The sequence below is a fragment of the Bombina bombina genome, chromosome 3 (assembly GCF_027579735.1).
Source record: "Bombina bombina isolate aBomBom1 chromosome 3, aBomBom1.pri, whole genome shotgun sequence".
In the NCBI taxonomy this organism is placed as follows: domain Eukaryota; kingdom Metazoa; phylum Chordata; class Amphibia; order Anura; family Bombinatoridae; genus Bombina; species Bombina bombina.
This window is the reverse complement of record NC_069501.1, coordinates 537,169,855-537,187,040: the sequence shown is the minus strand read 5'-3', so window position 1 is coordinate 537,187,040 and position 17,186 is coordinate 537,169,855. Positions and strand designations below refer to the sequence as shown.

Below are 17,186 nucleotides of genomic sequence, written 5' to 3'. Positions count from 1 at the left end.
TCTTAAAAAGGCACTTCCTGTTACATGAAACCGAGCACACCTGTTATAGGTTCTTAAAGGTGTATCAAGTTTCACAACATTACACTTTCTCTGATGTGGGTTCATTCACATTAACATAGTACAAATACAAATGTTTCAAAATGTATATAAATCTTGTATCAAAACAGTACTTAATGCGAATAATAAACCTTACATATAGAAAGAAAACATTGGTCATTGAAATAGACTTAATTGTACCTTTTATATACACCGTCTAAAACTTTAAAAAGAAAAAGATAATTCCTAGAATTCTTAGATCACAATTGGATGTGAAATAAGATTAATTTTAATTACAATTATTTAAAGAAGAAAAAATGTGCAATACGATATGGCTAAACAAGAAGCAATATTAATAACACTTACAATGCATATATATTTCTGTATCTAGTTATGTTCAGGCAATTGCATTTTTAACCACTAAAAATTATGCAATCTCCTTCACATAAACTGCCCCAATATGAAACTGAGGAATAACCAAAAAATAATAATGTATAGCGATAGTTGAGGTTAGACAATCCCATCGCTAGTCTCATAGTAAATAATTTGGGCTCATCCGTAATTCCCAATGGGATACAGCGTACACTATTATTTTTACTGTTCTCATGCCAATTGTTAACCATTTGATGTTCCTGTTCCCTTAAAGGTAAAGTATTAGAATTAATCCAAATAGGAACCATATCGTTATCACCTGTTATCAGGTCTTAGTATAATTTAAACAAGTAATATATATATTTATATGTGAATGATATCGTTAATATGTGGTTGTCTTAAAGGGACATTACACTCATTTTTTCTTTGCATAAATGTTTTGTAGATGATCTATTTATATAGCGCATAAAGTTTTTTTAAATTAAATGTATAGTTTTGCTTATTTTTAAATAACATTGCTCTGATTTTCAGACTCCTAACCAAGCCCCAAAGTTTTATGTGAATACTGTCAGCTACCTTCTCCAGCTTGCTTTTGTTTGTGTAAAGGGTCTTTTCATATGCAAAAGAAGGGGGAGGAGGGGGAAAGTGTCTTATTTGCCACTTGCAGTGGGCTTTCCAGCTACCTTTTCAACAGAGCTAAACTGACAGCTTCTAAGTAAGTTTTTAAACAGTTTTATACTGGATTTTTATATCCGTATCTGTGCATCTTATTCTTTATAGTAGTGTCTTTTACATGCAGTTATATGAAAATGTGTATACTGTCCCTTTAACTTAACAAAATCCTAATTGTGCATACTTAAATGTGCTTACATTTTTTTTTTTTTTTTTAAATATGAACCATTATTTCATTTCAAAAAACACTTAAATGTTATACTAGTGAAATGTTACTGTGCTGCTGTACTTAAACTTAAACTACTAAGTTATAATGTACCAATCAAAAATAAGATATTACTGTGCTTGAGCTTAAATTGCTCATATATAGTGTGTTGTTCTGAACTAATATGCCAAATATCATGGGCATAGTAAATAATAGTGAATTGGAAAAGTGATTTCCTGAAAAAGTGTGGCTGCCAAATAGCATTAACTTAGTGAGTGTTGATGTGTTAAAAATAACTTCCTAAGAGAATATATCCAATACATAAGGGACAAGAACATAATAATGTTAATCTACATTCTCACACAGAAAATGCACACTGGAGGAAATTCTGTGAAGGGGACATCAAGTAGGAAATAAATGTCAAGTAGAGGGGTTAATTCTAATACTTTACCTTTAAGGAAACATGAACATTAAATGGTTAACAATTGGCATGAGAAAAGTATAAATAATAAAAATAATAAAAGTGTAGGCTGTATCCCATTGGGAATTACAGATGACCCCAAATTATTTACTATGAGACTAGCGATGGGATTGTCTAACCTCAACTATCTCTATACATTATTATTTTTTGGTTATTCCTCAGTTTCATATTAGGGCAGTTTATGTCAAGGAGATTGCATAATTTTTAGTGGTTAAAAATGCAATTGCCTGAACATAACTAGATACAGAAATATATATGCATTGTAAGTGTTATTAATATTGCTTCTTGTTTAGCCATATCGTATTGCACATTTTTTTCTTCCAATAATTGTACTTAAAATTAATAACTTATTTAACATCCAATTGTGATCTAAGAATTCTAGGAATTATCTTTTTCTTTTTAAAGTTTTAGACGGTGTATATAAAAGGTACAATTAAGTCTATTTCAATGACCAATGTTTTCTTTCTATATGTAAGGTTTATTATTCGCATTAAGTACTGTTTTGATACAAGATTTATATACATTTTGAAACATTTGTATTTGTACTATGTTAATGTGAATGAACCCACATCAGAGAAAGTGTAATGTTGTGAAACTTGATACACCTTTAAGAACCTATAACAGGTGTGCTCGGTTTCATGTAACAGGAAGTGCCTTTTTAAGAAGCATCAGAATAGCTTTGTTTAGTCCCTGACGAAGTGCCTACGGGCAAGAAACGCGTCAGACGTTTTGTTTGTTCCTAGCTCTCTCCTGAGCTTTAATGTACAATGTATGAGTGTTTAGACTTTTTTAATAAAGTCTGCTTTTTACTTGCATTACTAGTTGCGGTGCCTCTTTCCTTGCAGCAGGTAATTTCATTGTGATATAGATTATATATATATATAAAGAGATACACACATACATATACACACATATATATATATATATATATACACACATACACACACACACACACATATACACATACATACAGTGGATATAAAAAGTCTACACACCCCTGTTAAAATGTCAGGTTTCTGTGATGTAAAAAAAAAAATAGACAAAGAAATAATTTCAGAACTTTTTCCACCTTTAATGTGACCTATAAACTGTACAACTCAATTGAAAAACAAACTGAAATCTTTTAGGTGGAGGGAAGAAAACAAACAAAAAAAATAATGTGGTTGCATAAGTGTGCACACCCTCTTATAACTGGGAATGTAGCTGTGTTCAGAATTAAGTATCACATTCAAAATCATGTTAACCCCTTAATGACCGCAGCACTTTTCCATTTTCTGTCCATTTGGGACCAGGGCTATTTTTACATTTTTGCGGTGTTTGTGTTTAGCTGTAATTTTCCTCTTACCCATTTACTGTACCCACACATATTATATACAGTTTTTCTCGCCATTAAATGGACTTTCTAAAGATACCATTATTTTCATCATATCTTATAATTTACTATAAAAAAAAATTATAAAATATGAGGAAAAATGGAAAAAAACACACTTTTTCTAACTTTGACCCCCAAAATCTGTTACACATCTAAAACCACCAAAAAACACCCATGCTAAATAGTTTCTAAATTTTGTCCTGAGTTTAGAAATACCCAATGTTTACCTGTTCTTTGCAAGTTATAGGGCCATAAATACAAGTAGCACTTTGCTATTTCCAAACCATTTTTTTCCCAAAATTAGCGCTAGTTACATTAGAGCACTAATATGTTTCAGGAATCCCTGAATATCCCTTGACATGTATATATTTTTTTTTAGAAGACATCCCAAAGTATTGATCTAGGCCAATTTTGGTATATTTCATACCACCATTTCACCGCCAAATGCGATCAAATAAAAAAATCATTCACTTTTTCACAAACTTTCAGTTTCTCACTGAAATTATTTACAAACAGCTTGTGCAATTATGGCATAAATGGTTGTAAATTCTTCTCTGGGATCCCCTTTGTTCAGAAATAGCAGACATATATGGCTTTGGCGTTGCTTTTTGGTAATTAGAAGGCTGCTAAATGCCACTGCGCACCACACGTGTATTATGCCCAGCAGTTAAGGGGTTAATTAGGGAGCTTGTATGGTTAATTTTAGCTTTAGTGTAGTGTAGTAGACAACCCCAAGTATTGATCTAGGCCCATTTTGGTATATTTCATGCCACCATTTCACCGCCAAATGCGATCAAATAAAAAAAAAAAAAAAGTTAAAATTTTCACAATTTTAGGTTTCTCACTGAAATCATTTACAAACAGCTTGTGCAATTATGGCACAAATGGTTGTAAATGCTTCTCATGGTTGTAAATGCTTCTCTGGGATCCCCTTTGTTCAGAAATAGCAGACATATATGACTTTGGCATTGCTTTCTGGTAATTAGAAGGCCGCTAAATGCTGCTGCGCCTCACACGTGTATTATGGCTAGCAGTGAAGGGGTTAATTAGGGAGTTTGTAGGGTTAATTTTAGCTTTAGTGTAGAGATCAGCCTCCCACCTGACACACCCCACCCCCTGATCCCTCCCAAACAGCTCCCTTCCCTCCCCCACCCCACAATTGTCTTTGCCATCTTAAGTACTGGCAGAAAGTCTGCCAGTTCTAAAATAAGTTTTTAAATTTTTTTTTTATATAGCATATTTACATATGCTACTGTGTAGGATCCCCCCCTTAGCCCCCAACCTCCCTGATCCCCCCCCCAAAACTGCTCTCTAACCCTCCCCCTCTGCCTTATTGGGGGCCATCTTGGGTACTGGCAGCTGTCTGCCAGTACCCAGTTTGCAAAAAAATATGTTTTTTTTTTTATTTTCTGGCCTTTTTTTCTGTAGTGTAGCTCCCCCCCCCCGAACACAGACCAACCCCCACTAACTGATGTGTGTTTTTTTTTTTTAATTATTTGTTTATTTTTCTACCCTTTTTTGATTTTTCAACACTTTTTTTCTGTAGTGTAGCGGTTCCCACCCGCTCCCTCCCCGTGCACGCGTCCGTGCACGTGCGCGCGTCCGTGCACGCCCCCGGACATCCCCGCCCACGATCCCGCCCCCCTCCAGATCAGAAGGCCGCCACCCGCCTCACATGCCGGCTCCCACCCACCAACGAACAGAGCCACCGATCTCCGGTGCAGTGAGGGCCACAGAGTGGCTCTCTCTGCACAGGATGACTGAAAAATGTTATTGCAGGATGCCTCGATATCGAGGCATCCTGCAATAACCGGAAAGCAGCTGGAAGTGATCAGGATCGCTTCCAGCTGCTTTCCAGACCGAGGGCGTGCAGGGTACGTCCTCAGGTGTTAACTGCCTACCCTGCCCGTCCTTGGTCGTTAAGGGGTTAAATAGGAGTCAGCATACACCTGCCATCATTTAAAGTGCCTCTGATTAACCCCAAATAAAGTTCAGCTGCTCTAGTTGGTCTTTCCTGAAATTTTCTTAGTCGCATCCCACAGCAAAAGCCATGTTCCACAGAGAGCTTTCAAAGCTTTAGAGGGATCTCATTGTTAAAAGGCATCAGTCAGGAGAAGGGTGCAAAAGAATTTCCAAGGCATTAGATATACCATGGAAAACAGTGAAGACAGTCATCATCAAGTGGAGAAAATATGGCACAACAGTGACATTACCAAGAACTGGATGTCCCTCCAAAATTGATGAAAAGACGAGAAGAAAATTGGTCTGGGAGGCTACCAAGAGGCCTACAGCAACATTAAAGGAGCTGCAGGAATATCTGGCAAGTACTGGCTGTGTGGTACATGTGACAACAATCTCACGTATTCTTCATATGTCTGGGCTATGGGGTAGAGTGGCAAGACGAAAGCCTTTTCTTACGAAGAAAAACATCCATGCCAGGCTACATTTTGCAAAAAAGCATGTGGGAAAAGGTGTTATGGTCTGATGAAACCAAGGTTGAACTTTTTGGCCATAATTCCAAAAGATATGTTTGGCGCAAAAACAACACTGCACATCACCAAAAGAACACCATACCCACAGTGAAGCAAGGTGATGGCAGTATCATGCTTTGGGGCTGTTTTTCTTCAGCTGGAACTGGGGCCTTAGTTAAGCTAGAGGAAATTATGAACAGTTCCAAATACCAGTCAATATTGGCACAAAACCTTCAGGCTTCTTGCTAGAAAGCTGAACATGAAGAGGAACTTCATCTTTCAGCATGACAATGACCCAAAGCATACATCCAAATCAACAAAGGAATGGCTTCACCAGAAGAAGATTAAAGTTTTGGAATGGCCCAGCCAGAGCCCAGACCTGAATCCGATTGAAAATATGTGGGGTGATCTGAAGAGGGCTGTGCACGGGAGATGTCCTCGCAATCTGACAGATTTGGAGTGTTTTTGCAAAGAAGAGTGGGCAAAATGTGCCATGCTGATAGACTCATACCCAAAAAGACTGAGTGCTGTAATAAAATCTAAAAGGTGCTTCAACAAAGTATTAGTTTAAGGGTGTGCACACTTATGCAACCATATTATTTTATTTTTATGACAAAGCACATAAGAGGCGCACAACGAGTTACTTTATTTTTATCTACTGAATAAATCTTTGACACATAAGCACTTACATCTAAAAAAGTAACATCCAATGTATTGCCAGCTAGACCCCGATGATATCTCAGGAGCTGTGTTCAGACACTACTTGTCAGTGTGTTAGTTCAGTGTAATGTTTTTCCTCGACCACACACGAATTGGCGTCTGACGTCACTGATGACAAAGAGTCCGGAGCGTCCCCCAGCTTACAGGTGTCTCACAGTCTGATAGAGAGACAGTCTCCGAGATCCAGTTGTGCAGAGCTTCTGAGAAACAAACCCTACAACGTTTCGTCCGGTACCCGGCCGGACTTTCTCAAGGGTATTCAACAGTTTGTGTGAACAGCTGATGACAACTAATCTGAGAGCGCAATTTATACATTAATGAAAACAGCACTCCCTGGCAATTAACCTATAGCATGACACTGTCAATCAAATGCCTTAATACATTTGAAATAAAGCGTTCTCTCTTCCATACCAGACATTCTATAAATCAATCAAAGCTTTGGATTCATAATAAATACATACATACATAATGAGTAAAAAACACTGCTAAAATCATATGTGATCATATCGATTAATAAATAAATATGGATAATATCATCATAAGACATATATAAAAAAAACTCCTATATAATAAAAACACCTAAACAACATGTTAATATACAAATCGATACATTCACTAAATCTACTAGAAGATTTTTACAATTCATTGAAACTTGAAATACATTTAATAAGCCATTACATATATGTTGCTAAATCCAAATCTACATTTAATCCATTAGGCTGTAAACTTCCTATTTTATATATCCAATATGTTTCTTGTTGTCTAAGGGCCAACAATCTATTATGCACATTCAGAGCTACCCAATCTATCACTTTTACTTTTAAAGAGACAGGATTACAGTTATGAGCCTCATGAAAATGATTCGGGACACTGTGTTTGATCGATTTCTCTCTAGCCATTTTTATATTATAAAGGTGTTCATTGACTCTTGTTTTGATCTTCCTTTCCCTTTTCTTCCCTCTACCTACAAGATATTTCAGTTTGTTTTTCAATTGAGTTGTACAGTTTATAGGTCACATTAAAGGTGGAAAAAGTTCTGAAATGATTTATCTTTGTCTTATTGCTTTACATCACAGAAACCTGACATTTTAACAGGGGTGTGTAGACTTTTTATATTGTGTGTGTGTGCGTATATATATATATATATATATATATATATATATATATATATATATATATATATATATATATATATATATATATATATACATACATATACACACATACACACATACACACACACATATATATATATATATACACATATACATATACACATACACACACACACATACACATATATATATTATTACTAAGATAGTGCTGTCACTTTATATATATATATATATATATTACATATACACACACACACACACACATATATATACATACACACATACATACACGTATATTTTCTTTGAGCCCTTAAGAAAGAGCAATATTTATTATTAATAATGTATATTAGGTAGGGTTATTAGGGTTGTAAGTAATATATTTTTGATATGTTTTGTAAAACAAAAAATTGTCACAAAACATGTTCAGAGCTCTGAAGTTGCAGTAATTATTCTAGCGTAAACCGCGATTGTGCTTAAGTGATCGCATTTACTTTCAACTCGTAATACCAGCGGTAAGCCTCACAAGCTCAAAAGCCCGCAATAAACCCCTTATCGCTCGCAAACGTTTGTGTTCCACTCATAATCTGGCCCTCAGTCAGGTAAAATGGATAATTGTGAGCAAATTAAAGGGGAGAAAAATTTAGGATAAACGGTCCCTTTAAAGGTAGACTGGGGAAAAAAATAAAAGCAACCAAGACTATAATACAGAAGTTCCAGCTAAAGAGTATGTCACACAGTGTGACACATGGGTCCTTTGTGTGTCTATACATACCTTACATATGCGTGTATGTATATATATATATATATATATATATATATATATATATATATATATATATATATATATATTTTATCGGTATCGATACCAAGTATTTGCATGAGTACTTGTATTCGTGCAAATGCACCAATACTTAAACCGATACCACCACTTCCTACCCATATGCTATCTTGTGGCGTTTTTTGTCAAACTGCATGTTCCCATTTCATTTTAAACTTGAGTGGAGACTAAACTAAAAAAAATTGTTTACTACTGTTCTACCAATACAAATTGCTGTTATTTGTATTATTGTAGGAGAGATCACTGTACCTCGTTCAGACAAACCCCTGAAGTACTGGGCAGTTAATAAACAGATTTCCAGCTCTGGCTAAAATGGCCCAAAAATATCTTTCTGCCCCATGCAGTAGTGTGGAAAGTGAAAGACTGTTCAAAGACCGAGTCGAACCTCCATACAAATGTCAGATTGATGCTATATAACAGCCCTACAACCTAATTGCATCACCCCTTTAAATTTAATATTTTATTGTAATATTTTTTTATTTATAAACATGTTCAGTGAACTTTGTGACAAATAAAACTGTTTTATTATTTCATAATGGGAACTGCACTCCAAGACCGGATCAGGTACACATCCTGTGACTCAGCAACATTTAGCTAGCTATCTATCTATCTATATATATATATATATATATATATATATATATATATATATATATAAATAAATGATAAAGACGTCACAGTTTTATACTGGCCCATTAACTTTCAATGGGGCGAGTGAAATCCATTTAACAAAAGAAGGTAAGATAAAAAGAAAAAAAACTAGTAGCTGAGTACAACAAAAAAAAAAACAAACAAAAAAAAAAAACACTGAAGTAAAAGATAGATATTTCATAGAACAGAGAATAATCAATACCTGAATGCCAGCGTGACTGCAGAGATAGAAGTCAAACTCTGAGGGATGAGTTATGGTGCTGTCCACTGTAGTTCCTGCTGGAACATTGCCGCTCTTTCCAACCTTAAAAAGGTAACACCATATATTAAAATATCAAATGTTTTTAAAATGACTGCAGCTTTAGAAGTAGCTGATGAACACAAATATATATATAAAAAAAATAAGCCTAGCAGGCAGATGGTCACGTTTGAGTGCACCGTTTTTATAAAGATTTATGTATGTCAGGGTTTTATATATAATCTTAAATTCTATAACATTCCACCACCATGAATTAGGAGTCTATTAGGTAGCCATCCACTTTAGATTCTAAGACGTCAAAATAGAGTTTAGCAAAAGACCCTTTCCTCGCCCCGACCTGCTCCCTTCTCCTGTTAGTCAAGAAAAATCATAAAATCGGGGGGGAAAAGCTATGGAGGGAAAAATTGGGGGAGGGTCTTCATCTGCTATCTCTAGGAAAGTTCTTCAGAGCACCATTTTCACCACCTCCTAGTTGAAGAGGCAAAGAATAACTAGGGGAGTATGGGTAGTGGGAGGATACTAAGTTCTGGCTGGGGTGTCTTTGCCTCCTCCTGGTGGCCAGATGGTGAATTTCCCAACAGATATGAATGGAATTGTGGACTCTGCATGTCATTGGAAAGAAAGGGGATTTATTATCGTAGTTAAAAGCACATGAAGCAAGAAATTATTCTAGAAAACTGAGTTTACGCCACAGTAATGAGAACCAGCACATGGAAGATCATATGGATCTGGCAATAGAACTATAACAGCTAAAAGAAAATCACAAGATAACAGACTTAAAGGAATATTCAAACCCAATTGTTTTATTTAATGGTTCAGATATAGCTTGCAATTTTAATCAACTTTCTAATTTACTCCTATTAATTTATCTTCGTTCTCTTGCTATCTTTATTTTAAAAGTAGGAATGTAAAGCTTAGGAGCCAGCCCATTTTTGGTTCAGCACCTGGGTAGTGCATGCAGATTGGTGGCTAAATGTAGCCACCAATACGAAGCACTATCCAGGGTGCTAAAGCAAAAATTGGCCAGCTCCTAAACTTTACATTTCTAAAAAATTGATAATAGGAGTAAATTAGAAAGTTGCTTAAATTTGAATGCGCTATCTGAATCATGAAAAAAAAACATAATTTATGCTTACCTGATAAATTCCTTTCTTCTGTAGTGTGATCAGTCCACGGGTCATCATTACTTGTGGGATATTAACTGCTCCCCTACAGGAAGTGCAAGAGGATTCACCCAGCAGAGTTGCTATATAGCTCCTCCCCTCTACGTCACCTCCAGTCATTCGACCAAGGACCAACGAGAAAGGAGAAGCCAAGGGTGTAGTGGTGACTGGAGTATAATTTAAAAAATATTTACCTGCCTTAAAAAACAGGGCGGGCCGTGGACTGATCACACTACAGAAGAAAGGAATTTATCAGGTAAGCATAAATTATGTTTTCTTCTGTTAAGTGTGATCAGTCCACGGGTCATCATTACTTGTGGGATACCAATACCAAAGCAAAAGTACACGGATGACGGGAGGGATAGGCAGGCTCTTTATACAGAAGGAACCACTGCCTGAAGAACCTTTCTCCCAAAAATAGCCTCCGAGGAAGCAAAAGTGTCAAATTTGTAAAATTTGGAAAAAGTATGAAGCGAAGACCAAGTTGCAGCCTTGCAAATCTGTTCAACAGAGGCCTCATTCTTAAAGGCCCAAGTGGAAGCCACAGCTCTAGTGGAATGAGCTGTAATTCTTTCAGGAGGCTGCTGTCCAGCAGTCTCATAAGCTAAACGAATTATGCTACGAAGCCAAAAAGAGAGAGAGGTAGCAGAAGCTTTTTGACCTCTCCTCTGACCAGAGTAAACGACAAACAGGGAAGACGTTTGTCGAAAATCTTTAGTTGCCTGTAAATAAAATTTAAGGGCACGAACTACATCCAGATTGTGCAAAAGACGTTCCTTCCTCGAAGAAGGATTTGGGCACAAGGATGGAACAACAATCTCCTGATTGATATTCCTGTTAGTGACTACCTTAGGTAAGAACCCAGGCTTAGTACGCAGAACTACCTTATCCGAGTGAAAAATCAAATAAGGAGAATCACAATGTAAGGCTGATAACTCAGAGACTCTTCGAGCCGAGGAAATAGCCATTAAAAATAGAACTTTCCAAGATAACAACTTTATATCAATGGAATGAAGGGGTTCAAACGGAACACCCTGTAAAACGTTAAGAACAAGGTTTAAACTCCATGGTGGAGCCACAGCTTTAAACACAGGTTTAATCCTGGCCAAAGCCTGACAAAAAGCCTGAACGTCTGGAACTTCTGACAGACGCTTGTGTAACAGAATGGACAGAGCTGAGATCTGTCCCTTTAAGGAACTAGCGGATAACCCCTTTTCTAAACCTTCTTGTAGAAAAGACAATATCCTAGGAATCCTAACCTTACTCCAAGAGTAACCTTTGGATTCGCACCAATATAGGTATTTACGCCATATTTTATGGTAAATCTTTCTGGTAACAGGCTTCCTAGCCTGTATTAAGGTATCAATAACTGACTCAGAAAAACCACGCTTTGATAAGATCAAGCGTTCAATTTCCAAGCAGTCAGCTTCAGAGAAGTTAGATTTTGATGTTTGAAAGGACCCTGAATCAGAAGGTCCTGTTTCAGAGGTAACGACCAAGGTGGACAGAATGACATGTCCACCAGATCTGTATACCAAGTCCTGCGTGGCCATGCAGGCGCTATTAGAATCACTGATGCTTTCTCCTGTTTGATTCTGGCAATCAATCGAGGAAGCATCGGGAAAGGTGGAAACACATGAGCCATCCTGAAGGTCCATGGTGCTGTCAAGGCATCTATCAGGACCGCTCCCGGATCCCTGGATCTGGACCCGTAGCGCGGAAGCTTGGCGTTCTGTCGAGACGCCATGAGATCTATCTCTGGTTTGCCCCAACGTCGAAGTATTTGGGCAAAGACCTCTGGATGAAGTTCCCACTCCCCCGGATGAAAAGTCTGACGACTTAAGAAATCCGCCTCCCAGTTCTCCACTCCCGGGATGTGGATTGCAGACAGGTGGCAAGAGTGAGACTCTGCCCAGCGAATTATCTTCGATACTTCCATCATTGCTAGGGAGCTTCTTGTCCCTCCCTGATGGTTGATATAAGCTACAGTCGTGATGTTGTCCGACTGGAACCTGATGAACCCCTGAGTTGCTAACTGGGGCCAAGCCAGAAGAGCATTGAGGACTGCTCTCAATTCCAGAATGTTTATTGGAAGAGGACTCTCCTCCTGATTCCATAGTCCCTGAGCCTTCAGAGAATTCCAGACAGCGCCCCAACCTAGTAGGCTGGCGTCTGTTGTTACAATTGACCAGTCTGGCCTGCTGAATGGCATTCCCCTGGACAGATGTGGCCGATAAAGCCACCATAGAAGAGAATTTCTGGTCTCTTGAATGGAATGAAGGACACGGCATGCACTTTGAAGTTTTGTTAACCTGTCCTCTGTCAGGTAAATCTTCATTTCTACAGAATCTATCAGAGTCCCCAGGAAGGGAACTCTTGTGAGTGGAAAGAGAGAACTTTTCTCTTCGTTCACTTTCCATCCATGCGACCTTAGAAATGCCAGTACTATCTCTGTATGAGATTTGGCAGTTTGAAAGCTTGAAGCTTGTATCAGTATGTCGTCTAAGTACGGAGCTACTGAAATTCCTCGCGGTCTTAGTACCGCCAGAAGAGTGCCCAGAACCTTTGTGAAGATTCTTGGAGCCGTAGCCAGTCCGAATGGAAGAGCTACAAACTGGTAATGTCTGTCTAAAAAGGCAAACCTTAGATACCGGTAATGACTTCTGTGAATCGGTATGTGAAGGTAAGCATCCTTTAAATCCACTGTGGTCAAGTACTGACCCTCTTGGATCATGGGCTAAATTGTTCGAATAGTTTCCATCTTGAACGATGGAACTCTTAGGAATTTGTTTAGGATCTTTAAATCCAAGATTGGCCTGAAGGTTCCCTCTTTTTTGGGAACTACAAACAGATTTGAGTAAAACCCTTGTCCTTGTTCCAACCGCGGAACTGGATGGATCACTCCCATTAATAAAAGATCTTGTACGCAGCGTAGAAACGCTTCCTTCTTTGTTAGGTTTGTTGACAACCTTGACAGATGAAATCTCCCTCTTGGGGGAGAGGATTTGAAGTCCAGAAGGTATCCCTGAGATATGATCTCTAACGCCCAGGGATCCTGAACATCTCTTGCCCAAGCCTGGGCGAAGAGGGAAAGTCTGCCCCCCACTAGATCCGGTCCCGGATCGGGGGCCCTCAATTCATGCTGTCTTAGGGGCAGCAGCAGGTTTTCTGGCCTGTTTGCCCCTGTTCCAGGACTGGTTAGGTTTCCAGCCTTGTCTGTAGCGAGCAACAGCTCCTTCCTGTTTTGGTGCAGAGGAAGTTGATGCTGCTCCTGCTTTGAAATTACGAAAGGAACGAAAATTGGACTGTCTAGCCTTGGCTTTGGCCTTGTCCTGAGGCAGGGCATGACCTTTACCTCCTGTAATGTCATCAATAATCTCTTTCAAGCCGGGCCCGAATAAGGTCTGCCCTTTGAAAGGAATATTAAGCAATTTAGATTTAGACGTAACATCAGCTGACCAGGATTTTAGCCACAGAGCTCTGCGTGCCTGAATGGCGAATCCTGAATTTTTAGCCGCAAGTTTAGTTAAATGTACTACGGCATCTGAAATAAATGAATTAGCTAACTTAAGGAATTTAAGTTTGTGTGTGATGTCATCTAGTGTGGATGATTGAAGTGTCTCTTCCAGAGACTCAAACCAAAATGCTGCTGCAGCCGTGACAGGCACAATACATGCAAGAGGTTGCAATATAAACCCTTGTTGAACAAACATTTTCTTAAGGTAACCCTCTAATTTTTTATCCATTGGATCTGAAAAAGCACAGCTATCCTCCACTGGGATAGTGGTACGCTTAGCTAAAGTAGAAACTGCTCCCTCCACCTTAGGGACCATTTGCCATAAGTCCCGTGTGGCGGCGTCTATTGGAAACATTTTTCTGAATATAGGAGGGGGTGAGAAAGGCACACCGGGTCTATCCCACTCCTTAGTAACAATGTCAGTAAGTCTCTTAGGTATAGGAAAAATGTCAGTACTCGTCGGTACCGCAAAATATTTATCCAACCTACACATTTTTTCTGGGATTGCAACTGTGTTACAATCATTCAGAGCTGCTAATACCTCCCCTAGTAACACACGGAGGTTCTCAAGCTTAAATTTAAAATTTGAAATGTCTGAGTCCAGTTTATTTGGATCAGAACCGTCACCCACAGAATGAAGCTCTCCGTCTTCATGTTCTGCAAACTGTGACGCAGTATCAGACATGGCCCTTGCATTATCAGCGCACTCTGTTCTCATCCCAGAGTGATCACGTTTACCTCTTAGTTCTGGTAGTTTAGCCAAAACTTCAGTCATAACAGTAGCCATATCTTGTAATGTGATTTGTAATGGCCGCCCAGATGCACTCAGCGCTACAATATCACGCACCTCCTGAGCGGGAGATGCAGGTACTGACACGTGAGGCGAGTTAGTCGGCATAACTCTCCCCTCGTTGTTTGGTGAAATATGTTCAATTTGTACAGATTGACTATTTTTTTAAAGTAGCATCAATACATTTAGTACATAAATTTCTATTGGGCTCCACTTTGGCATTAACACATATAGCACAGATATCTTCCTCTGAATCAGACATGTTTAACACACTAGCAAATAAACAGCAACTTGGAAATACTTTTCAAAGTAATTTACAAATAATATGAAAACGAACTGTGCCTTTAAGAAGCACAGAAAAATATTATAACAGATAAAATAATTAAGTTATAGCATCAATCTTTGTCAGAATATACAGTTTTAGCAAAGGATTGTTCCCCTCAGCAAATGATAACTAACCCAGGCAGCAGAAAAAAAATACACAAATAAACGTTTTTTATATCACAGTCAATACAATCAGCACAGCTCTGCTGTATGATTACTTCCCTCAAAAAAGACTCTTGAGATCCCTGAACTCTGTAGAGATGAACCGGATCATGCAGGAAGAAAATGAACCTCTGACTGAGTTTTTCTGATGCATAGTGAAAGCACCAAAATGGCCCCTCCCCCACACACATAACAGTGAGAGGGATCAGTGAACTGCTCTAATTTAAATCAAAACTATTGCCAAGTGGAAAAAAAGTGCCCAAAACATTTTTTCACCCAGTACCTCAGAGAAAAAAACGTTTTTACATGCCAGCAAAAAAACGTTTTACCTCAATAATTAATTGTCATTTAAAACCTATTGCAAGTCCCTGCAAAATAGGTTAAGTCTATGTATACAGTTTAAAAGCCAGAGAAGTACCATTTCCCAGAAAACTGAAGTGTAAAATATACATACATGACAGCCTGATATCAGCTACATCTACTGCATTCAAGGCTGAGTTTACATTATAACGGTATGGCAGGATTTTCTCATCAATTCCATGTCAGAAAATAATAAACTGCTACATACCTCTTTGCAGATTAATCTGCCTGCTGTCCCCTGATCTGAAGTTTACCTCACTCCTCAGATGGCCGAGAAAACATAATTTATGTAAGAACTTACCTGATAAATTCATTTCTTTCATATTAACAAGAGTCCATGAGCTAGTGACGTATGGGATATACATTCCTACCAGGAGGGGCAAAGTTTCCCAAACCTTAAAATGCCTATAAATACACCCCTCACCACACCCACAAATCAGTTTAACGAATAGCCAAGAAGTGGGGTGATAAGAAAAAAAGTGCGAAGCATATAAAATAAGGAATTGGAATAATTGTGCTTTATACAAAAAAATCATAACCACCACAAAAAAGGGTGGGCCTCATGGACTCTTGTTAATATGAAAGAAATGAATTTATCAGGTAAGTTCTTACATAAATTATGTTTTCTTTCATGTAATTAACAAGAGTCCATGAGCTAGTGACGTATGGGATAATGACTACCCAAGATGTGGATCTTTCCACACAAGAGTCACTAGAGAGGGAGGGATAAAATAAAGACAGCCAATTCCTGCTGAAAATAATCCACACCCAAAATAAAGTTTAACAAAAAACATAAGCAGAAGATTCAAACTGAAACCGCTGCCTGAAGAACTTTTCTACCAAAAACTGCTTCAGAAGAAGAAAATACATCAAAATGGTAGAATTTAGTAAAAGTATGCAAAGAGGACAAAGTTGCTGCTTTGCAGATCTGGTCAACCGAAGCTTCATTCCTAAACGCCCAGGAAGTAGATACTGACCTAGTAGAATGAGCTGTAATTCTTTGAGGCGGAATTTTACCCGACTCAACATAGGCAAGATGAATTAAAGATTTCAACCAAGATGCCAAAGAAATGGCAGAAGCTTTCTGGCCTTTCCTAGAACCGGAAAAGATAACAAATAGACTAGAAGTCTTACGGAAAGATTTCGTAGCTTCAACATAATATTTCAAAGCTCTAACAACATCCAAAGAATGCAATGATTTCTCCTTAGAATTCGTAGGATTAGGACATAATGAAGGAACCACAATTTCTCTACTAATGTTGTTGGAATTCACAACTTTAGGTAAAAATTCAAAAGAAGTTCGCAACACCGCCTTATCCTGATGAAAAATCAGAAAAGGAGACTCACACGAAAGAGCAGATAATTCAGAAACTCTTCTAGCAGAAGAGATGGCCAAAAGGAACAAAACTTTCCAAGAAAGTAATTTAATGTCCAATGAATGCATAGGTTCAAACGGAGGAGCTTGAAGAGCTCCCAGAACCAAATTCAAACTCCAAGGAGGAGAAATTGACTTAATGACAGGTTTTATACGAACCAAAGCTTGTACAAAACAATGAATATCAGGAAGAATAGCAATCTTTCTGTGAAAAAGAACAGAAAGAGCGGAGATTTGTCCTTTCAAAGAACTTGCGGACAAACCCTTATCTAAACCATCCTGAAGAAACTGTAAAATTCTCGG

At 38.0% G+C, this 17,186-nt stretch overlaps 1 protein-coding gene across 2 annotated transcripts in view; it reads right to left on the bottom strand.

The window, feature by feature from the left end:
• The window catches only part of AGO4 (argonaute RISC component 4), a 131,276-nt gene that overhangs the window by 25,181 nt on the left and 88,909 nt on the right, over window positions 1-17,186 (bottom strand). For both annotated transcript variants that reach the window (XM_053707006.1, XM_053707007.1), the window contains exon 16: window positions 9,136-9,237. In XM_053707006.1, the coding sequence (XP_053562981.1) occupies window positions 9,136-9,237 (102 nt within the window). The remainder of the gene's footprint in view (window positions 1-9,135; window positions 9,238-17,186) is intronic.